The sequence below is a fragment of the Podarcis pityusensis genome (assembly GCF_964106645.2).
Source record: "Podarcis pityusensis genome assembly, chromosome: 5".
NCBI classification, from domain to species: Eukaryota; Metazoa; Chordata; class Lepidosauria; order Squamata; family Lacertidae; genus Podarcis; species Podarcis pityusensis.
Genome location: NC_138032.1, coordinates 99,827,541 through 99,852,218, shown reverse-complemented (window position 1 = coordinate 99,852,218; position 24,678 = coordinate 99,827,541). Strand labels below are relative to the sequence as shown.

The window sequence follows — 24,678 nt, the reverse complement described above, 5'->3', positions numbered from 1 at the left end:
GACCTGCAAAAGTTCCTGGAATTTCATCTATAAATTTAGTAGCAGGTATAATAGGTAACTTTTTAAACACCCATTTTTCATTATTAGTGTTCTGTCTCCTCTATGTCTGCACCTAAAACCAACCTAAATATTTTGTTAGAAGATGATATTTAACAGGATGCAAGTCATATTACTTTTAAAAGAAAACATACCTTTTCTAATACTCTTAGCCACAGAATGTACCTACCTCCAAGATATATTTCCATGCTGTTCATATTCATGTGCACTAAACGAAACAACATTGTTCTACATTTTAAAGTTTGATTTCAAAAATACATGGTTTTCAACTAAGGGTGGAGCTGAATACATGGGCTGATCAATGACCAAACTAGGTGTGATGGAAGCAGGTCTGCCCTGTTAACGTGCAGGTTAAGGAAGAAGTCTGATTTGAAGAGCAAAAGGGGAAACACAAGTTGGTTCAAGTACTGCTTAGACCTCACCTCAGCAATTTCTCTCTCATTTTTCATCTGAAAACCAATTTTGCTCATAAAACCTGCCCTCAACCCACCCTGATTCAGATAAGACTGAATCTGCCACTTCCAGGAACACCACCAGAAAAAGATCCTGTGAAGTAACTAGAGTTCCTGCCTCAAGAACTAGGTGGTGCTAATCCCAGATGGGCCCAAGATGACCAGAATGGAAGATCAGCCATCACTTTGTTTCTTCACACAGATGCATATATAAGGGGCTGTAAATGACAACCAGAACCCATCTCCTATGTTGATTTGCAGGTGATATGGCAGTTTTGTCATATAATCTGTTAACCTCCCTCCCAAAAGCTATGGTTAACCTCCAAGACTTTAGTATTTTGGCTGCCTACAGGATAAATTATAATAAATCTAAATCCTTATTTCTTAAAATTGACTCCAACATACAACCTGTGACATGTCATTTAACTGGAATTAAGATTTCCCTTTCTCTTCAATATATAGATGTTTATTTACCTGGGAACTTAAATGATTTACCTTAAATTATAGCCTGGTTAACAATAAGATTAATAGGGACATAGCCTGATGAGCTAAATCCAACCTGTATTTTGAAGGAAGAACTGAATTCCTAAAAATGATGGAATTGCGTAAATTAAGTTACTTATAAAAGTATTCATATGCCACCAATACATACAATATAACACTGTGGTGTACAACAATAGAAACAGACAGAAGTTATCATTAAAATGATTGGCTGATCAAAAAATGTTAACCGTTACATAGGCCTATCTACATAAAAGTTGTTCTTGTTTCAGGTTTTACCTATCCCTATTCCTAGATCTCTGATTGCTAAATGGCAAATAGCATTTAATAATCTTGGACTGAAAAATAAACTGACTTGTAAATAGACTGGCTTGTAACTTTTTTGTACATGAAATTTTTGGGGTTTCCCACAGCTTCAGCTTTAATACAACTTAATTACTTTTAGCCTAAATAACTTGTGCCTATTTAGAGAGGTATTTGGTTGAAATAATAGGTAGATACAATGAAAGGCAACCTTCACTTCTCTTGGTTTCCTCCATCGCCAGCTCTGCTTTGTTGTCTTGGCCACCATGCTGGAGCACTCACAAGCGGCCTATCGCTCCATGGGCTGATTGTGAGTCATTAAACATTCCCCCAAACAAATGCTGCAGAGGCCACTCCAAAAAAACGACTTTATAGCATTACTTTATGGGATCATTTACCTTTACCTTTTTTTACATAGGGCAACAGGTGTCAAAGCTGGTAACAAGTGGCTCTCAGACACCCATGACATCACTTCCACACAAATAATATTTTCAATTTATTTACTGAATGAAGACATTATGTACTCAACCTTTATGGGCAAATTATGCCTAGTATGTAGCAAATGTGAAAACATGAATTTGAGTCATGTGCCCATCTAAGTCATACTCAAAGTAATCCCACTGAAATCAATGGACTTAACCAATTCATCCATAAAATTCTGTGGGCACACTCGAGGAATGATTTAGTTGCATGTAACACACAGATACCAAACAACCTCTCTGGGCTTCCTTTGAATTTGTTACCACCAAATAATGGAGAGCAGCCATTGGCAAAATAATTATACATTCATTCCAGACAAACACCGTCAAAGGGAAATACCATGTGATACTTCCAGAGAAAAGAAAAAGATTAAAATTTTGAAGTCATTGTTACAAGTTCTCCAAAGCACTGAAAGACTGATAGAAATTTAATGTTTGCCTATGAAAATGCCAAACAGCTGATGGGATGCATTTTTTGGTTTTGGTTTTTGGGGGGAGGGTTAACCTTGGGAAGAGGGGACCCATGGCTTTATGTTATAAAATTCAGTGGCAAGAGAGCTTCTACTTTTTTAAAGTCCTGTTCTGAAAGAAAAAAAATGTTTTTCAAACTTTCAGGCAACCATGCAAGTCACTGAAAAAGAAAAATGTGTATAGGACCACATATTTAGCCTTAGGGAAGTGGGGAGAGAAAAACAAGTTACCTGAAGCTTGTTGTACTGATCTTCATGTGAAATCAATTTATCCTCCTTGTGTTTCAGGAAATCTGTTTCCAGAATCCTGTATTTTTCCAACAAATCTTCTAACTCCTAAAAAAGATTTAAGATTAACATGAAGAAGTACTGAACCTATTTTTAAATTCTAAGCCAGACTTTCCACAAAAAATATTAAACAATTAAATATTAGTCAACTTTTGGGCAAAGAGAGGAATTGATAAGCCACTGAATTTAAGGGTTTTTTTAAGCTCAGCAGAATTAACAGTATTAATATGATATTCACCAGAAAGGTATATATATATATATAGAAAGAGAGAGCCCCTACAACATATTCCTAGACTATCAGCAAAATAACATTTTTCCACCTTGTTCTCCGAAGGATCTTGACCTTCTTTCCTGAAACTTTCCAAATAAGTCAAACTGAGTCAGACACCCAGCATGGAAAGGAAACCAAAATGGTTAGATTTGGGCAAAGCAAACAGCAACTGAGGACAGGATCTTGGACTGGAAAGTGTTAGACAAGTTTAACTATAGGTGATGTTGCCAGCTACAACCATAATGAAATTACCCATAGATTTCAAAGGATGATGCTGAGGAGTTTTAGTTATACCTTTTTTATTCTACATTTTTCTTCATCAGCAGCTTTAAGTTTAACTTCTAGACTTGAAAGTGTTTGCTGAAGTGTTTCTTTATTTGCTTCATCCAAATCTAGTTTCCTATCATTTTCACTTGCTGTTTCCACATCTTCAGTTACACTCAGACAGGAAACTGGTACATTCAAAGAAGGATCAACTGATAATGGAACCTATTTCATTGAAGATACAAAAATACATAGAAATGACAAGAGATAAAAATTACAGTGAGAAACCATTTCCATAGCAATACCTTCCTGAGATGCAGATAATAAAGGTATATGAAAATATATATAATTCCAGGCTTGTCTGAATAAGAGGAATTTTCGCAATGAGCCAATGAAGCATGCCACTAATTGTGTGCGTCCAAGGTGACTTTGGACCTTGGTTTCCCAAACAGCAGAACTTACCCAATGCAGTCCCTGTAGCAAGACGTTTTTGAAACTGAGAAGAGTCTCAAAATCAGCATGGCACAGGAAGTCTGCTGCTGAAGGGGGAAAGTGCCAAAAATACCACTGGGTTTCTTTTAATAATTCTAATGAATTACATAACTATAAGAAAAAATACAATGACAAAACGAAAATGCAATATTCTTCTCAAGCTGGTCAGTATCATAGCTTCCATTTCAAAATGCACAGGGCACATTGCTACAGATTAAAGAGAGAGAGAAAATTTTGGCTCCAACCCACCTAATGTGACCTGTGACTACAAACTATCAAAAGCAAGAGTACTTAATTAAAGACATGATAGTGCAGTTGTAGCACTGATTTCAAATGGGCTCCATGGTTGCAATAGGGTGCTGCAGCTCTGAAATTGAAAGAGGTTAGCACTTGTGACCAATCTTTTTTGACCAAAGGGTTTCACAACAACCCCTCTGAGGGCTGTCTGCCAGCAGTGGGCATTACTAGCCACCATGACACTTTTGCACATGCATGCACACACACAGAGTGCATACCTATGCAGAGACATTAAAGAGAGCCAAGGCCGCACACTCCTCAGTCAACCCAATGTTTTCCTGTTGTTATTCTGTGTCTCACAGCTACAATAAACCTACCATTAAAATGGTAGGTCATTTCTTCGTCAGAAGGCAAATTTAGCAGGGGGTCAAATACTTTCCCCCCTCCCTGTATCAGCAGAGAAGCAGGGGCATTTTTCGTCATTGTGGCTCTCAGCCCAGGAAGAGGTTTACAATGAAACCCCTAAAACAATTCCCCCCCCCCCTTTTTAGAAGATTTCAATTGCCCCTCAGATCCTCAGGTATGGGATTGACCGGAAAGTAGGGTTGGCTGATATATCATCCAAAACCGGTCTGAAGTCCGTATCATTATATAAGTTTCATAATTTTTGACCTGCCAATATATCACAAATCATTATGTGTGTATGTGTGTGTTTGTCTGTGTGTGCTATGGAAAATCATAATGTGAGGAAATCTGTAAAGCCAGCCAATACTTCTCTTGATTCCTGCAACTCCTGTTAACTCTGCCGGCTCAGCTTTCCCTGGCCTCATGCAGGCGGCAGCAAATTAAAGAGCAGGCACAGGCAAAAATCACAATGCGAGAAAAACCATGAAGTCAGCCAGTGCCTTGACATAGCTCCATCCTTATTTCAGGTATCGTGATATATTGGTGAGTTGCAATGTTTAGCTGGTGATGTATCACGGTACTGGAAAGTACCTAATATAACACCAATTTTGCATGGACAGGACAAATAAAGTTGATTGAAGAGCCAGAACCAGAGCCAGTTCACAGGCCAGCAGTTCATGTATCTGTTCAATAGGCTAAAGAGATTTTGGTCAGGTGGACTGCAGCCAAGATTTTAGTTGTAAAAATGCATGTTTTATGTCAGGGAAGAGTTACCTACAAAAATTCAGCTCTCCACTCTACTCCTGGTAATATTATGCACATAACAAAATGATTTAATAATAATAATAATAATAATAATAATAATATCTTTATTGTCATTGCCCCCTTCGGGGACAACGAAATTACTTGACTGCTCCATAAAAACACTAATTAATCAATACAGTATAATACAGCAAGGGAGATTAGATGACTTTCAAAGTCCGGGCTTCCCATTCAGGGCCGAGATCGCTCTGGAGAAGAAGCTGTTCTTAAGACGGCTCGTTCTTGTCTTCATCGTCCTGTATCTCCGTCCCGACGGCAAGAGCTCGAAGAGACAGTGACCAGGATGTGATGGATCTTTTACTATGTCCAGTGCCTTCCTATGGCACCTTGTGGCATAAATCTGCTCTAAGGTGGAGAGTGGGCAGCCAACAATGCTCTCTGCTGCCTTAACAACCCTGCACAACCCCATCCTGTCCTGGGTAGTACAGCTTCCGTACCACACACATAAGCCATAAGTGAGCACGCTCTCAATGGCACAGTGATAGAAGGCAAGCAGCAGTTTCTGCGGAAGATGGTTTTTCCTTAGTATTCTCAAAAAGTACAGTCTCTGCTGCGCCTTCTTCACAAGCCCCCTTGTGTTGACACTCCAGGACAGATCCTCTTGTAATTCAATGCCCAAAAATCTGAACGTTGTTACCCTCTCCACACAGACCCCATCAATCAAAAGTGGCTGGACGTTGCTCTTCTGTCTCCTGAAGTCCACCACAAGCTCCTTTGTCTTCCTTGTATTTATGAGCAAGTTGTTAGCTCTGCACCACTCTGTCAGCCGCTCCACCTCATCTCTATAATCCGTTTCACCCTCCCTTTCAGAGATGAGCCCAATCACGGTTGTGTCATTTACAGGGCAAGCTTATATGTTTCTACTTACAATTAAGTCCCATTGAGTTAAATGTGGATTAATATCAATTTTGTGCATAAAAGATAAAAATAGGTACGTTTTACCTGTTCTTTAAGATCAGCTAAATTTAAAGTGCTGGTTGATGGCTGACTATCTGTCACCATATCATCACCTGAAGGAATTAATGGATCACAAGAGAAAAAGCTGGCATTAGTGGAAGACAACTCCTGAAGAACCTCAGCAGAAAGTGTTGGAGGTACATGGATTTCAGGTGCTACATAGGAAACATGAAAAAGCAAGCTCAATATACACTTATTTCTGAAATTCAACATCTAACAGAGATGACAAAAATAGGAACTTGGTAATTAAAGAAAGGAATTTTACAAGTTGCCAATGGAAAAATAGGTAATTATGTGGAGAAAAATTAAGGCTAGATTACTTCGCACATGTATTATCATGATTCCCCCCCCCCCCTTTTTACACTTAAAAAACATTTTCAAATTTGACTATTTTGCCAAGACAGAATAACATGATACCAGGTAGAAACTACACAGTGAATTTCAAATGCTGCTTTTCATTCATAAAATCACATTTGTCATACTATACGTGTCAGAGATCAGACTGAGGATTACAGCTCTGATGAGGAATGGTTGGAACCTCCTCTCTTCCCCTGCTCCTGACCAGAATTCTGAAGCTGCCCATTAACAATGGAGAAGTATATAGATTTAGAGAATTGGTTTGCAGAGGGACATAGTTTGGAAAACAACAGCTGGGCAGAGCGAGTGGGGAACAGCTAGGAGAAGCAGAACAGGAAGAGAGATAACTGACTCCCCTTCGCTAGAAAGTGTCCTGCCTATATCTCTAAGGGCAAGGAGAGCTCATAAGGTTGATTTGCAGAAGGTTCAGTGGTTGCAAAATCAGGCTGCAAGAAGGGGGAAGTGACGAAGATAACTGGGGGGGGGGGGGAGTAGGAGGGAAGCTTAATTGGGAGCACCTTTATTCTGAGAATGGCTGCATTGTTCCTTTGCTCTGATCATTAAACACTCTTAAACTGGTAAGGGACTCTAATTGCTTTGTTCTGCTAATGCACGGCCAAAGCGGGGGAGGGAGCCATTTCTCCAAAGCCTGACAATATGCTGGGCTCAATATGAGACAGAGAATGTGGATTAAAGAAAAACAGCTGCTATTCACCAGTCACTAGAGATCAAAGACAAATGTATACGTATCAAAAATTATGGACACTGTTTTGGTCAATAGGAACAGCTCCAGTTCAGCATTGGATGATGAATTACATAAAGAGCAAGGACTCTCAACCAGAGAATACCTGCCTTTTAATGTTTTTATAATATGCATACTGACAAAGTAACATTAATGTTGGATGCTCTGCATTTTCCTTGGCATTATGATGAACACTGACTATGAACACTGATTTGGCAATATGCAAAGCCAAATTCATTTGTTCACATTCTAGATGTCATTAGGTTAATGTACACTGTGGTTGATTTTTATGCATACATGGGTCCCTGAGATGTAGAATGGTTTTGTGTCCACATATTTCTTTCAATGGTAAGCAAATGAAGGACACCTCCAAGAGCACTTTCCAAAATGAGAAGGCTACAAAATGCCTGCAATATTCATACCATTGCGTGTGAGCGATCAGTTGAAGTCATTTGCAGAGGAACTGCTTGTCTACACCAGCCCCCAAGTGCCCTGCATCTCTAAAAGATGCCAAATTGCCAAGACAGGCATTAATATTTTCCTGGGTTACTCGATCTGGAAAGGGAGTGAAATAATCTCCCAGATAGCTCAAGTACTTGACTGTATAATCCTTTGCTGCAGGCTCCAGCACTTCCACGCTGGCAAGGATTAAAGCCTCTGCCCCACTGAGGAATGTATTAAGAAAGATGCCAGGAGATAGCAACCTTCTTGCTAGCACACCACTAAGATCCTCTGCCCTTAGGCTTAGATCTCAAGAAAATGCTGTTTATGAAGAGGTAATAAAATGAATAATAAAAGATGTAAATTATTTTATCATTTGTTTCATTCGTTTCCCTTCCAGGGGCTGACATGTCAGCAGCTCTCTACTCCTTCCTTGGAAAGTGCCCGCTTTGAGAGGGCTACCAAAGAACCACTGTCTGGAGAAAAGGTAAGGACACTATTGGCCTGAAAGATGGATGCTAAGCAGAGCTACCCAATGTCTATGTTGACATGTCTAGACATTGCTGAAAGCACAGTCAATTCATTAGACTACAAGAAAACAGACCTAGCAAAGATACACAGAATCGTAGAAGTGTAGAGGTGGAAGGGATCCCAAGGGTCCAACCCCCTGCAATGCAGTAATCTCAACTAAGGGCCACATATAATGGGAAAAAACTCAGTGCTGTTTCCAGACGGGTGGCTCCTACCATTGGCAGGACATTAGTAACAAGAGCCTGGGAGACACTCTAATTCAGTGTTGCCTGTATGATTTTTAAAAATGGCTTCAGTGTGGTTTCCTTTTCAAGGCAAGGAGACCAGTAGCATCATGAAAAAGCTGCCAAAATAGTTACATGGATCACCTCAATGATGGTGAGCATAGAATTGCAGAGTTGGAAGGAACTCCAATGGTCTTCTAGTCCAGCCCCTTTGATTTCACAAGTCTTATGCATAGCTTTGGGCAATGCAATACCCACCAAGCCAACATTGCAAAAAGATTTCCCTTGGGAGCTCTAACTCAAGATACTAAAATCTATTCATGTTAACTGAAGAGCAAACACTGCTACTGGCCTCCACATAAGAAAATCCTGTCATGGTGGGGTCCCACCCCATTCTGCTAATATGTGAGATACACACCTACTCCTCTAGTTACTCACGCCTACCACCTCCTATGCTTGTGCGTTTGTTATATCTGCTTTTGTATGGTCGCAGAATTATATATCTAATTCTTTCCCCATTAACGCAATAGATCTGCACGGTTTACCTCTTTTTCCTCTTCAGAAGCATAGTTTATGCAGATTTAAAGTCTGCTAAAAGTCTTGTTTAAATTTTAAATGGGTGACAGCTGTAGTCTAAGTACCAGCAGGGATATCAGGGGTCTACAAATCAAGCAAGCTTCCACTCTGCACACAACTTATGACTATATTCGATTTTGACCTGTGCGCTGATAACACCAGTTTCAAGTATCACATGTTTCATTTTTAGATTAACTCTAAAGACTATCTCATTACTACACACATATATGAAATGGAGAAAAACCTGGCCTCCCACATTTTTTATCACAATGTATGGTTGAGCTGCTTTTTCCCAGACCCAAAAAGCACCCCAAAGCACATGCATGAATCTCCTCCCCATCTGTTGCAAGATTTGGATAATAGACACAGGTGTGTCTTAGTCTCTTAGGTTCTCATTATGCACAAGCAAGACACTGCATGCCAAAAACCACAAAGCCTGCACCAGTGGAATCCTATTTCTTAATGGTTATATGCACAGATGTACTGTTTCTGAACTGTATTCCAAAGACTGTTTGATATTTTACAGCCACTACTGGAATGACATGAGAATGGAAGGAGTGAAAAGGGATCAAGGGGGTTAGAATGCTGTTAAGGTGACAGGAAGCAACACCACAAATGAGGCACAGGAAACCATGGAGTATGCTAATGCTCAACATGGAAAGACCTGCATTTGTCCATCTGGTTTCCGTACTTCCCAAAGATAATCCAAAAAGTCGTTTGCAGTAAAGGCTGCAAAGGAACAAGCTGAAGCCTTAAAGTGCACTTCCAAGTGTTCCTTGGCAAGCAAAGCTTTCAGTAAGCACCAATCAGCTGGCTAGAACTTACAGCAAGCTGCACAGGGATTGGCTGCATTATGGAGTTTCCGATTAGGTAATGTACACAGACAAATTTTCAGATGCCCTAGAGTGTGATCTAATTGAGCAGGTAAACAAAGCTAAAACCTTAGAAACTGGCACACTTAACCAATACAGTGGTACCTTGGATTACAGACGCTTCAGGTTATGCATTTTCGGGTTGCGTACTGCACCGAACCTGGAAGTACCGGAACGGGTTACTTCCGAGTTGCGGTGCTTGCACATGCGCAGAAGTGCCAAATTGAGACCCGCACGTGCGCAGACGCAGCACTACGGGTTGTGAACGTGCCTCCCACACGGATCAGTGAGAAAACTTGTGGGAAATTTTTTTGGGGGGATCATCCTACACCACTGCTTATAGCACAGATATTAAGATAATAATTAATATTAAAGCTGTATTGTTTTTAACACTTGATTGGAAGCCACCCAGAGTGGCTGGGGAAACTCAGCCAGATGGGCGGGGTATAAATAATAAATTATTATTATTATTATTATTATTATTATTATTATTATTAGAAACATCAATAAGTTGGAAACATCGTAAGGAATATCAAAAGATCCTTGATACAGATTACAAACCTATAAAGAACCAAGCTGCGAGTTCAGCATTGTAAACATTGATCACTGTTATAATAAACTGACCTCCTTAGGTAGACAAAGAAGAAGATAGTTTTAAGAGGAGGAATGCGTTGAGCTAGGCCTGTGTGCATATTTAGATTTAAAAATACTTGAAGTGGGAGAATGATTGTTGCTCCTATTCACAAGTAAATTCACTTATATAGGTACAGCAAAATGCTTTCTGAAACAAAGAAAAGACTGTCTTTTTGCAATCTTTGTCAGTGCAAGGATATTGTACAAAAAGTTATAACCTTTCTAAAAAGCAGTGGCTTTCGCACGAGGAAGCCTAAATGTGCAGTTCACAGCAGACACATTAAATTGAGACTGGCCTGTTTTATCTTGGCTTAGAATACTTCATGAAGAGAGACAACAAAGATGTACAGTGGTACCTTGGTTCTCAAACTTAATCAGTTCCAGAAGTCTGTTCCAAAACCAAAGCGTTCCAAAACCAAGGCACACTTTCCCATAGAAAGTAATGCAAAACAGTTTAATCTATTCCAGACTTTTAAAAACAACCCCTAAAAAAGCAATTTAACATAAATTTTACTATCTAACCAGACCATTTCTGGGTTAGGGTTAGGGTTAATTTTAGGATTGGGTTAGAGTAAGTGTTGTTTCATGTTTTCTTGTGATTTTGATTCATTTGGGGTTGGTTTGCTTTTTTCAATTTGTTGTGTTGCTGCTTTTTCGTGAGTTGCAAGTTTGTTGGCTTTGTGGTTTTCTGGAAAGTTTCAGTTTTAATTTTGAATGCAGCCCTGGCGCTGAGTGAGGGAAGGCTGGGCTGGGGCGGCAAGCGAGCAGGCAAGGGATATCGCCGCCGCCGCCCCAGCTTGCTCCTGCTTGCAGGCAAGTAGGAGTCGGATTGGGCTGCTCCGCTAGGCAGTGCGAAGCTCCCACTTCCCAGTTTAGAGAGCCCCAATCTGTTGCTGCTTGCACGGGAACAGGAGCTGGACCCGGGCCACTCAGCTGGGGAGGTGCAGGCTCTGTTACACTTTCCGTTGAGGAGTTTGCAGCTGCACTCCCCTCAAGGAAGAAGTTTAAAGGAGCCCCCACCTCCTCATCAGAGCCCCTGTACCACCTGAAGGCAGCCAGGAGCTCCTCAGCTGAGCTGCCCAATCCCGCTCCTACTTCCAAGCAAGGGAGGGATCTCTCAGCTGGGGAGTGGAGGCTTTGCGCTCCACTCCACTTGCGAGCAAGCAGGAGCAGGGCAGGGATCTCTCAGAAGTGGAGGCTTCGTGCTCGGACTTCCCCAAGTGGGAATGGACCTCCTGATTATTGAGTGATGTGGGTAAGTTCCTCATCAACAGAACCTGGGCAGGCTACCTGGGGCCAACATTCACCTTACCACTGGCAATAGGCCCAACAGCCCCACCGTCTCCCCCATGGCCCACTGCCCGAGGGGGAGGCTGCCCGAGGACCCCAGCCAACACAGCTTCTGGCTGAGCAAGCTTAACAACAGGCGTTAGCTTAGCTTATTTAGCTTTTAGTTGCTATTTTGTAACTATTGTTTTATACTGATTTGTTAATCATATGGCTTATGTTGTAATTGTGATGTTTATTTTCTGTTTTATTATGCTATTGTTATTTATTGTTTGTAAGCTGCTTTGAATGAAAAGTGGCACAGAAACACAATAAATCAAATAAAATCAAAGCATTATACTACTGCTAGGACCAGAAAATATAGTGTTATTAATTAGAAATATATAGTGGAAATACTAGAATGAATTTCACATCCAATTACATAAATCCTGCCAATAGTAAAAGCAAAAGATTCTTAAGGTATCAAATATGACAAATCAGCATAAAACCTGTACAAATGCTAACACTGCCTCTTCTTGTAGGTTATGAGTAACAACTAAAAAGAGTAAGTCAAGTAGGTATATGTTTGCATTAAAAAAACACCCATTCTTTAAAGTTCTATCCATTTAAAAGGAAAGACTATCAACTTCAGAAGCATTAAGCTACAGAATACATTATGTTTGACATTAGACTTTTGCATTAGCACCAGACCCATTCAAAAATATTTATGACAGGGGGGGCCACTAGGGGCACATTGGAAGATAGCTGACAATACCATCTCTCCGGCTCACACGAGGTAATTAAGAGGCTGATATGGGAGTATGCAGCCTCCCTTGTTACCCCAAGGGAATGGGGAACACTGCCTTGCCTGTGGTTGCCATAAATCACCCCCGGATTCGAAAGAAGGGGGTGAGGGCACTAGGCACACAGCCCTCGTATGAGACGGCTCTCCCTGACGCTGTCTCTGATCGTGCGAACTGGCTGCAGGAGCTCAAAATAAACAATCAGAGAGAAGCAAATGCACATATTTCGAGCGAAGAACGGGAGTTAAGACTGCTAACTGAAGTGACCTCTGTGAAGTGGAGCAATCGGTTGGATTTAACAGGAAAACATAACAAGAAGAAGATACATCAAAGGGTCGGTATGTCAGAATGGGACGAAATGGGGGGGGGGGACTTTTCTTTTACCTTATGTGATTACCCAACAACCCTCCCCCCAAGAAGAACCGTTGCAATTACCGATTATAACCGGGATGATTAAGAACTGTGTGGAAATGAATTACTAATCAAAGACATGGTTTGTGAAACATCGGGGAAGGAACGAAGAGCCTTTGGAATGACGCAGTCATAAAAAGAGACTTGTTTAATAGCAGGCCAGGCTACTGGATTTACGATCGAGGGGGAGGAGACCATGGTAATTGGAATGTGAGTTCGACCTGGCAGAACCCCCTAAGATTGAGGAGAGATTGTCAGACCTGCGAGGATTTAATGGGCAGACTTTAAGAATGTTTTGTTCGGAAGTGTGGAAATGGCGTCTGTCTGTGTGAAATATGGCTCTTGGAGGAACGGAAAATCCACACGGGATAAACAACGTCTGTTTTCAACCCGCTTGTGGAGACTATCAGAGGTCACAAAGAAAGGAATATATGACAACAAGAAGAAAATGAGGAAAATAATAAAGAGAAGATTGGATAGAACTGTGAATACTATTTGGACAGAACTGTAACATCAAAGCAGCAGCAAGAGAGATGTTTGGATCCCCTTCTGAGCTCGAAGCATGGGTAGCCCCAACAAAAATTTTAAAATTTGGCTTTGTAATTTGGAACTAATGTGATTTGATTGGTTTGTTAATAAAAATTATATTAAAATATATATATATATTTATGACAGCTGTTGCTTTTCAGTAACAAAACTGCACACTAGCACTAAATAGAGAAGTTACAAATGTACATTTATCAAGCAGTATGCTTTAAAATTACAGTAATTACACTATAAATAGTTTCCAAGGTCACTTCAATAGTAGCCATGGACAACAACAAAATGGTTCAGAGTTCATGGACTTATTCCAGATGCTCTAATTTAAACTGGTAAAGTAAAACCTGATTTTGCTTGTTCTCTCTACCTGTGGGAAATGCTGCCCAAGGAATAGCTGGAGAAGTAACTGGGGGTTCACCATTTCCATCCTTAAAGTTTTCTGCTGCCTGAAAATACAAGGCATATTATTAGTGTTTAAGACGTGGACTTTCCAGCACCACGTCCTGATCAGGTACACATTACATTTCTTGTATAGTACAGTGTTGCATACCATGTTAGTTTAAACATGTTTTTGCCATATGCTTGAGGATATGATATCCCCCCACTGCCCCAGCTCAATGTGAAGGGACTGCAAATGAGAGGTTCCATTATGTTAATCCAGTCACATGGGCAACAACAGAAGACATTTCCACTCTGTGCTCTTTGCGATATCACATCTCTATTGCTGCAACCTCCACATGATTCCTCTTCCAGATCTGTAGTCCACAAATGTTACATGGGTGCCATGGTAGCCATGCTCCTTGGGACTACAGCAGTGCATTCTATGTTGGGTTGCCCTTGAAAACAACAGTTATTTAAGAAGAGACTTTTAATTATTTAAGATTGAACATACCGTATGTTCCAGCGTACAAGACAACTTTTTATCCCTGGAAAATCACCCAAAAAGTTGGGGGTCATCTTATAAGCCGGGTATACGCGTTGGGAAGGAGGAGAGGGAGCCGGTGAGCAGAGGCGCCCCTTCTGCCGTCGCTCCTCCTCCTTCCCCACAGAAGGGGACGCAGAAAGTCCTTCCGAGCGTGGCGCTCACCCGCCTGCCCGCCAAACCCCTCGCCTCGGGCTGCTGCTGCTGCTGCGACGGCAGAGGCAGTGGAAGGGTGCGTGCTCTGCCCCTTCTGCCGTCGCTCCTCCTCCCTCCCCACAGAAGGGGACACGGAAAGTCCTTCCGAGCGTGGCGCTCACCCGCCTGCCCGCCAAACTGCCTCGCCTCGGGCAGAGGCAGTAGAGGGGTGCGTACTCTGCCCCTGGCAGCGCTCAAACTCTATAACTCTAAAACTCTAAAACTGAACAGCAAAAGTTGGGGATCGTCTTATATGCCCAGTCACCTAATACGCCAGAATCTACGGTAAATAAGTTAGTTTAACACTGTATTAACTGAATGCTTACAAACTATTTCTTAGCTCCATACCTCAAAACCTCCAAAGTCGTCGTCATCCATTTTCCTGGAAATACCTAGAGAACAATATAAGGTGTTCATTTACAAATCTTTACCGTTCATTAATAATCCTCTTTCTCTTTAATCTCTGAAATAACTTAAGTGGTAAAAATGTCCTTGAAATTCCCTCCTGAGTCTATGTTTAAATGACAATTAAAAAACACATAATGAATGGAGTATAGAGCTCTCACAAACACCAGTATTTTTGATCCAGACTTTACTAAAGATCCACAGGTAGGTGTGGTTTTAAGTGGGTAGAACTTTGTATTGAGATTTATAAGGATTGGTTCCAAGAGGGAGATCATGTGCCCAGGTGTTAAAATATAGAGAACACCACCCCCTTGCATGTATGCAACTCTGCTTGCATGTATCCAAACACAGGGCAGCCAATCCCATTTTGCTGTCTGAAGCCAAACGGGAAGGTGTCACTCACCCCCCGCCTGGCCTGGCAAAGCCTCACTTACTGGGATTGAACAGCGGCAGTTTCTAGCAAGATCTCACTGGAAGCCACTGCCAGTTCTCCTCAGTTATCCAGCAGTGGCATCAGGGGCTAGCAGGACACCACCCCATGCAATTCCACTGCCCAAGGCAGCTGCCTCATGGAGTCTACCTCATGAACTCAAATATTAAGATCTCCAGTGGAGCACTTCCAGCAGGTGACCCCAGCATCTGAGCTGACCTGGGCTGCTACTGGTGAGAGTGTGACAACATTCCAGTTGTCAAACACCCTCCCCAAAGACATTTGACTGGCACCTACTTTATAGTTTTTTCAGCCCCAAGCAAACGCCAGACTGTTTTAGATACAATTTCAATCCTACTGACTGTTTAATGTCTTTGATGGTACTGTATAATCTTTATAACTTCAAACTTTGTACACCACTTTGGAAGATTGCAGACCAGAAAAATGATATAATGTACACTTAAAATACTTTATGTAGTCAGCTTTAAACCATTTGTTCAGTAAGGAGGGTAAACAGGTTTTTCTCAATGTTTAAGCAAGAATTCTCAACTCTATAAACCACCAAGAACCCTCAGGACAAGGAGGAACAAAAAGTTAATAATGCAACCAGAGGGGGAGTAACTGAGAAGTAGGATGTTTGTCTTATAATGAAATCTACAATTAATGCACCAAGTCTGCACACTTGGAAACGGTTATGGTATAATGTTCCACCAAACAATCAGCATTAGTCATTTTTGTTAATTAATTCCTTGCTGGTACTTAACCTTCCTAGAGCTCAACTCTATTCAGAGGTTCAAACAATCTATGTTGAAGATGGAACAACAGAAGTGCAGGTACACCCTTGTGCAAATTAGCTGAAACAAAGAATGTTTTCTATCTTACTCATAATCCTGTACTCAAAAAAACACACGAAATGCCAGTTGATCATTATGGTGTCAGAAGCCTGCAGCCAACAGAAGGAATTATGTGCTTGCCGCAATATACTGAGGTTCTACGAAAGAGAGTTATTCCAGAGCTGGAAAAGAGGTATCCTGACAGTGCTGGGATATTGCAGCAGGATCTGCAGAGAGGAGTGGGACAAAATACCGTATTTTTCGCTCTATAGGACGCACTTTTTCCCCTTCAAAAATGAAGGGAAAATGTGTGTGCGTCCTATGGAGCGAAGACGCCATAGTCCCGCGACCCTCTCCCAGCTGGAGAGGTGACGCGCGGCTATGGCAGGAGCCTCTAAAGCCCCGCGTCACCTCTCCAGCCGGGAGAGCGCGCGCGGGGCTAAAGCAGCCCCCCGCGACCCTCTCCCGGCTGGAGAGGTGATGCACGGCTATGGCAGGAGCCTCTCCGCTGCGCCTTTCCGCTGCTCCCTGACCTGCTCTTTGGGGCTGGTGGTGGGCTTCCCCCCCGCCAGCCCCAAAAAGCAGGTCGAAAGGAACCTGAAGCCTGGACAGTGAGAGGGGTCAGTGCACACCAACCCCTCTCGCTCTCCAGGCCTCCAAGGTAGCCGCCTGAACGCACCTTAAACGGCACCTTGTTTTAGAGCGGGAAAACAAGAGAGGGAAAGTTCTCCCCCTCTCTGCCCAGCGCCTCCTGCCACTTCGCTGAAGGGGCGCTGGGCAGAGAGAGGGAGATTTTTTTTTTTCTTGTTCTCCCCCCTCTAAAACAAAGTGTGTCCTATTGTCCGGTGCGTCCTATGGTGCAAAAAATACGGTACCTCCTGAGGTGTTTCCAACCCTGGTGGCCACCTGCAAGAAACATCTGATCTCTGTAATCTCCAACAAGGGTTTTGCCCCCAAGTACTAAGTCATCTTTTGCAAAGGGATCAAATACTTACTTCACCCATTATAATGCACATCAATCTCTGACTTTTGTCTTCTGGGTTTCTGGAGGTTTTCCTGTTGTTATTCTGTCTCTCACAGCTACAATAAACCTACCATTAAAATTATGGACTGGTTATTTCTTTGACAGAGGGCCAACGGGCAAATTTAGCAGCGGATCAAATACTTTTTTCCCTTACTGTATATGTGAGTTTTGTACATGTATATGTGAGTTTTATACAATAAACTACATTGTTTGTTTCAATTAATTTGCACAAGAGTGTATATATGACATGTCTGAATACCAGAGCCTTTTAGATGGTGGTAATTAAAGAAATGGAGGTAATCGGAGATGTCCTGCCGGTGAGTTCACTTGCTATCCAACCTGGCTATGCCAAAGATAGATAATTGCTAATACATTTATTAAAAGCTTCATGTATGGCAATCAGTTATAACTGGGGGGAAATCCAGTTTTTCAGAACTGGGTGATTGGATATCTAGAGTATTGGTTGAGGTGGAGTGTTCAAATGATAAAATTGATTAATTTAGTCACTGGAAGAGAGAGCAGACTCAGTAATCAATTCAATGAAAAATTGAGAGGCTGTTATGTATTGGTTAAACCAAATATCAAATATTATAATAAGTTTATAAATTAAATATTAGGTACCGTTTATTTCTTACTGGGGTTTTTCCTTGTTTGGTACTTAATCATTTAAGTATTAGACTGTACTATCATGATATCACTATTATCACATGTGTACACATGTTTATCTATGTATAATATACAAATTGTTTAATAAATAAACTCAAGTATAATAATTTTGTGTAATATTAGTAGTAAATATGTTAGTAAAAGTCCATTTTCATCTTTATATTTACTCTGAAATCTTAAGTTTTGTGCACTAGGGATGGAAATATTTTTACATTCTCTGTTGCTGTTCCAAATTGGCACAGCAGCTCATTGCAATAATGTTTCCTGCTTTTCACATTGCCCCTTAGCTTTCCTGGTGGGTTCAGCACAAACTACAGCTTTACACATGACTGTGGTGAGTGTCTGCCCCCACAGACGTTCTTCCCTAAGTTTCATTAAAAGGGTTCATTTACAGTTTGGAAGCTGATTGGTACACTCATGACTTTTGTGGCTATTGCCAGATATATTTTTAACTAAAGCACTCTTGCTTCTTTGGAAAAATTTTAAGTTATGAACCCTGCTAATGAAGATAAATTCAGCCATGAGTTGACCATGGAAAAGTACACAGAGGGATGGGGAGGTTGGTGGATTACATACATGGGCTCCCTGCTTCCCTGGTATCTAGTCAAAATAAATAAGATCAAGCTATTCAACTAGTGGCTTAGAAAGTTAAGTTGTATTTGAACCAAAAATAATCCTTCCTAAAGCAGGGATGGTAAGTTTTTTTGATGGTCTGCATCTTCCCATGGAAAGTGGGAGAGGAGAATTCCAGAAGTAGGCAGGACCAAACAAACTGTCACACAACCTTAACACACACCATGCAGAACAACAGCGCTTGATAGCTAAAGGTAATTTTCAATTAGTAGCCCCCTCCACAAATCTTTTAAGTGAGATTTTTAGTAAACTGGAAGGTAACCAGCTACCTTCCTATTTAGAAGAGACTCAGCATTAATTTTGATTAACCTGCCGTTTATAAAAGTAAACTGAGAGGATTACGGTGATTAATCAATTGCTTTAGTTTTCTCTTTTGTTTTCTGCTTGCTGACACAGAAGAGAAGGTGGGCAGAGCATCCAACAATTTCCACTCAGCTGTGAACCTTACCGATGGAAAGTGGAGATTTGAACCCTGATCTCCCAGGTTTTAGTCCCAACACTCTTAACCTACACAGTCTTCCTAGAGTACTTCTGCTATGGGGCAGCTATATAAATTAAGTAGGTAAATAAATATCAGGAAAGCAAAATGTCACTTAGAGAAGGGTCTAAAATATTTTCCTTGAAGCTTGAATTTGTTTTATTCTGGATTGTTTTACTTGATGTATAAATGTGTTGTAAACCATTTTGAGATTTTTTCTTTAAAATATAAAGCGGTATAGAAATAAAATGAATCAGACCTGGAATGGTGTCTAGACATTCTGTTGTGGCAACCATTATCTAGGCTTAAGATTAGATAATCTTTGGCAATTAGCTGAGTTTCTAACATTGATGGACACATAGGGCTTATTCACATTGAATCTTTGCCCTGCTCTTTCCAGGCACAGGTCCGTGCTGAAAAGCTCTGTGTCTGAGCGTTATTTTTATTTATTTTTTGTCCTAAAGCTTTCCCCATGAAAACCTACTTTTTAGTGTTCAATCAGAGCATATATTATGGTTTGCTCCAACTGAGCTTTAAAGAGTGGATTTTTACAGTGAAATATCCAAAGCAAAAAAAGGGCACTCTTGGACATGGAGCTTTAAAACACAGACCATGCTTGGAAAGAGCAAAGGAAGGGAAAGTGTGGATAAGCCCTTCACTCTTAACAGTTTTCACAGGCACTCATCAGCATTTCTGCAGTTCAAAATTACATGATCCTGTTTAACATTTACAATTTGGAGCACATGTATTAAGTTCCAAAAGGTCAGCTTCACAAAACCAGATGACAGAGGAAAAATGAGGATTCTGTACATGATACATATACTTAGGAAAGGCGAAGTTTAAGAAAATTTACACAAAATTCACATTAATAACTTCTGAACTTACGCCAACACATGACCTGTAGGGTAGGAAATTAAGCTAATTATTTCCGGAGACAGAATCCAAACTCTTCTAGTAAGAAATATGGTACTTTTGCAATGAATTTAGATAAGGTGCAACTGCTGAATAGGATACCTGTGGAATTTTTCAATGATGGTAAAAGCTAAACATTATTAAGAAACTTATATCCATGCAAGAGCCTTACTCAAACATGAACATTCAATTAATCAGTCATTTCAGTTTCCTTTAAAAAACAAAAAGATTTTTCAATCACTATTCAACAAGAGGAAGAAAACTGTACTTGCTTGAAAAGAAGAGTCATATTTTTTCCCCACATTCAAGTAAATAAAGGATCTCAGAGGTAGCTTGAGGAAAAACTATGTGGGGTCTAAAGTTGTGGCACAGTAATACATTACTATAGTGCCATCTGCACTACACATCTGATAAAACTTGGGCAGCTTTCTGCTGTCATCTTGTACAACTACACTGGCAGGCATGGCACCACCCACTTTCAAGTCTGCATGACGACACTACAGATGCTTCTCACAGCCATGTTTCAGCAACAAATCCCACTTAATCCTATGTTGCACTGCCCACATCCAGCAGAAATACCACCTACAATGAATGATCCAATGGCATCTCACATTTGCATATGCAGAGTTAGGGCCAAACCTCCACAGCTGCCCCTAGCCCTCTTGGGAGGGCCGCTACTCAGTACAATATGAGAAGTTTTCCTCCTCCCAAGACAACAAAAGGCAACCGCTCAGGGAAGGTGGGTGGTGCAGAGCCTGGACATGGAATTGTCCTATCCTTCAGCATCAATATGCCATATCTCACCAGATATTTTTTAGTTGCATCGGATTGAGTGCATGGCAGAATTTAGAGATATTTGGGATTTTAACGAGGCTTGTGATGTTGCATGATTATAAGATGCTTTTATAATATCCCCAACAGTCTGCTGCATTTCTGCATTTCAAGGGAAGATGCTTTGGTCTGATCCAGTTTTGCTTTTTATTTGTTCCTAAGTAATGGTGAATAAACTTCAAGCTACTACTGATTTCTCATTAAGGAATTCTAGTTTCCCAGTTCATAAATTAAAAGCTACTCAACCCAGTGTACACAGAGCAGTAGAGTGCTATGGCTGAATGAACATGTACTATCAGTATCATACTGATGAGGCAAAGAAAGGATACAAATTGGAACACACAGGATTCCCTCCCCATGAGAACTTCCTGATTTTCCCAGTGAAGAAGTAGCAATTCTGAGAGGGGGGATTAAAACCTCTGATGAATGTTTTCTCTTTCAGAATAAGTGAAATAATGGTTGAAGTAGTGTTTTAAAATAATTTAATCAAACTGCTACAAAACTCCAAGATTCCACAGAAATGTGGCCCATGTTCTGGAGTTCTAAACAAGTAACACTCTCAGGACCAACAATAATTACAAATTACAAATACAGGTAATTTGCAACTCATGTACATTTAACTTGTGTGGATTCAGTTTTAAGCGCTCGGCAAAAAAAAAAAAAGAAGAAGAAGAATTAAAAAAGAGATTTGGGCTTTATGTACTATCTCCAGAACGTAACCCTCATGTAAGTTGAGAGGCACCTGTATACACTTATAAGAGGTAGATAGAACAGTGCAAGATGCTTTATACTGAAGCACCTAACTGTGCTACATATACATGTGTCTACTAAGAGGGAAACTCTAGTGGGCTCAACGGAGTTTACTCAAAGTTAAGTATTAATACATACTTTTGAAAACAGGAAAAACTAAGCAGAAGTTCAAAGTTGAAGCCACTAATAAAACCATTAAACACTATACTTAAAAAGTATATAGATCTTAGAAATTGTGCAAAAACAAAAGAAACTCATATTTTAGTAAAAGGTCTACTGATGCACACTTTAATTGGCAATAACTCCACTGAACTCAGTGAGACAGGCTTCTAAGTAAACATTTAGAGGAACAAACTTTACACAGCACAATAATTGTAGATAAAATTAACAATGCTGAAACTATTTATTGTTCCATTGCATCTTACTCTAATCTAAGAACAGGGCACATGCAGCCCTCCAAATGTTATTGGACAACTACTCTCATCATTAATGCAGATTGAGGCTGATGTGGGTTGGGAGTCAGAGACTCCCCTTAAGTGCTCTAATCAGTCTTCAAGACATTCATAGTTACTAATTTTCATCCACAATTATTTATAACAGAGTTAATTATAACAATGTGGCACAGTTCTAAACAGACAGCCCTTCCCTCTTCTGGGATATGAATGCAGTCACCATTTCTAGTTATCAGTATCAGATATTTCAGAAATAGAACAAGCCTTGAACAAAAATTATTCAATTAACTTTTCTTGCCTAGCATAAACTAGAATCAGCACAATATTGGGGGAAAAGTTTCCATTTCCATTTCCACAAAGCAGGACCATCATTCTAGTAAGGCACAAACCACCACCATCAGCCCACCATTTCATGAATGAAGCATGTCATATACTACTCGGGACTGATGACTCTAAAAGCACTTATCTTGAAACTCACTTCTTTCACAGAAGCAATTACACCCACTCTAGAAAAAGCAATTAATTACTACATTGTCTGGAGGTTTTCAATGCAGTTATCCAATATGTCTACCCACTATTCCAGTTGTCACCATTCCATCTTTAAAAAAAGTGAGGATTACCATGGACATAATCTGTCCAGGCATTGGCATACCCTTCTGAAGTTTCAGAACAACAGTTGATGTTCCATCTTCCCAAGCTTTGTCCAGAATCAACCTGGAATGGGACTTTTCCCAGCACAAGAGCACCATCTTGTGGACATACAAGCTCACTTGGAGACTGGTGTGTGCAGACCCTATAGAGTTGCAAAAGGAATCTTCAGAAAGTGGTGGAACCACCAACAGAATACAGTGGTACCTCAGGTTACATACGCTTCAGGTTACATACGCTTCAGGTTAAAGACTCCGCTAACCCAGAAACAGTGCTTCAGGTTAAGAACTTTGCTTCAGGATAAGAACGGAAATCGGGCTCCGGCGGCGCGGCAGCAGCAGGAGGCCCCATTAGCTAAAGTGGTGCTTCAGGTTAAGAACAGTTTCAGGTTAAGTACGGACCTCCAGAACGAATTAAGTACTTAACCTGAGGTACCACTGTATTATTATTTACTGGTCATTCAGAATGAGGATGTTTCCTTTTACATTGAAGAGTTGCCTTTTCAGGTCATGGAATAATGTAGAAGAATTGTGAACTCTCAAACCAGATGAGCCAATCAAATTCTTCTCACCTAATATGGGTTTAGGTTTCACTGAGTTTCTTTCTTGGAGGAATGTGTAGTAGTCAGTTGCTATACATCAGGGTTGGATAGTTTTGTTCTTTTGAAAAAGGCCCCAAGAATGGTGGCCAATTATTTTATAGCATATTTTGATTATCTGGGGAATCTTAAATGTCATCAGGAACTAATCCAGTTCAAATGTGGCATGCAAGTTATCCATCTCTAAAGTAAGTATCCTATCACATGGGTACAGTAAATACATCGTTAATTTATTTCCAAGTGCTACAATGCCAGAACTAAAAATGCTACATTATTTGTTATTAATGTCTGGGTTTGGTCCATAAAGTGATTTAAAAAACCAAAACCTTTCTACCTTTAGTCCAAAAGAAAGATCTTAAATGAAACTGTAAACAGAACCTGGAAAGGAAAGGAAAGGAAAATGGGGGGGGGGGGGACTTCCCAAAATTTCAAGTAATAGTTTCCAATCCAGGTGCCTCCACACTAATCCCTTAAAATTGACCCAATCTTAAGATATTGTTATAGCATCAAAGCAATGACACATATAACTATAAAAAGTTTGAATGTAAGGATTTTAAGTATCATTAGAAAGTTAAAATCTAGTACATAGACATCAACTTGATATTAATTTGTAACAGGGAGGGAAACTTTGAAGAAAATATCTGAAAATACCTTAGAAATCTGTGTGAAATGTAATTCAAAAATATGTGGCAAGGGTACACCCAGCTACTTTAAATGAATTCAAATCACCAGGGCCTGATGAGCTGCACCAAAAGGTACAAAAGGACTGGAGGTGGGCAAATGTTGTCCCCATCTTCAAGGGGGGGGGGGAGAAGTCCCAGGTAACTACCGACCAGGAAAGGTCCTAGAACAGATAAACAGTCAGTCTGTGAACACTTAGAAAAGGATGCTGTGATTGCCAAGACCCTGCATGGGTTTCTCAAGAACAAGTCATGCCATACGAATCTTATTTCTTTTCATGATAGAGTTACAAGCTTGGTGGATCAGGGGAATGCTGTGGACATAGTGTATCTTGATTTCAGTAAGGCTTTTGTCAGCACGGTTAAACAGAAAGCTGTGCAATGGAGCTCTCTTCCCAATCCTTCCAACCTGATGCTGGAAGAGAGAAGTCCTCTACTTTCAGTCTCCATAGGCCAAGTAGTAGCAGACTCCCTCTGCAACAACAGAGGCATCAAATCCACATTTGGTTTATATGACCCAGAAACTAAGCCTCCAACAACACAGAGATCATTTGTATTAAAAATGTATACTGACTAAACTTTTAAAGTCTTCTTTCAAAATGATTAATTCACAGAATTGTGGAAATACTGGCCTTTTTAGAACAATTACTGGCATTTAGAACAATTACTGGTTTACAAGAAAGCAGATACCTCATTATGAATTAATTTCAAGTTTGAATGACAAAAGAATGGGGACTTGGACGTTTCTGGACTAGAATCACAAACACTTTTCATAATGAATACTCACACTTCCAAAGAATAATAATAACAAATATAAAACAAAATCA

The 24,678-nt window shown here is 40.5% G+C and overlaps 1 protein-coding gene across 18 annotated transcripts in view; it reads right to left on the bottom strand.

Moving 5' to 3' along the window:
• CCDC91 (coiled-coil domain containing 91) overlaps positions 1-24,678 on the bottom strand; it is a 160,681-nt gene that overhangs the window by 118,000 nt on the left and 18,003 nt on the right. For 6 of the 18 annotated variants that reach the window (XM_081005535.1, XM_081005534.1, XM_081005533.1 and 3 more), the window contains 6 exons: positions 22,578-22,718; positions 14,860-14,903; positions 13,762-13,840; positions 5,984-6,153; positions 3,116-3,310; positions 2,494-2,598 (listed from right to left, as the gene is read on the bottom strand). In XM_081005535.1, the coding sequence (XP_080861661.1) occupies positions 2,494-2,598; positions 3,116-3,310; positions 5,984-6,153; positions 13,762-13,840; positions 14,860-14,903; positions 22,578-22,674 (690 nt within the window). In that variant the 5' untranslated portion in view covers positions 22,675-22,718. Of the gene's footprint in view, positions 1-2,493; positions 2,599-3,115; positions 3,311-5,983; positions 6,154-13,761; positions 13,841-14,859; positions 14,904-17,174; positions 17,277-19,844; positions 19,879-22,577; positions 22,719-23,822; positions 24,016-24,678 lie in introns of those variants that run through there. The other 12 variants (XM_081005536.1, XM_081005537.1, XM_081005524.1 and 9 more) reach the window with 10 other exon arrangements.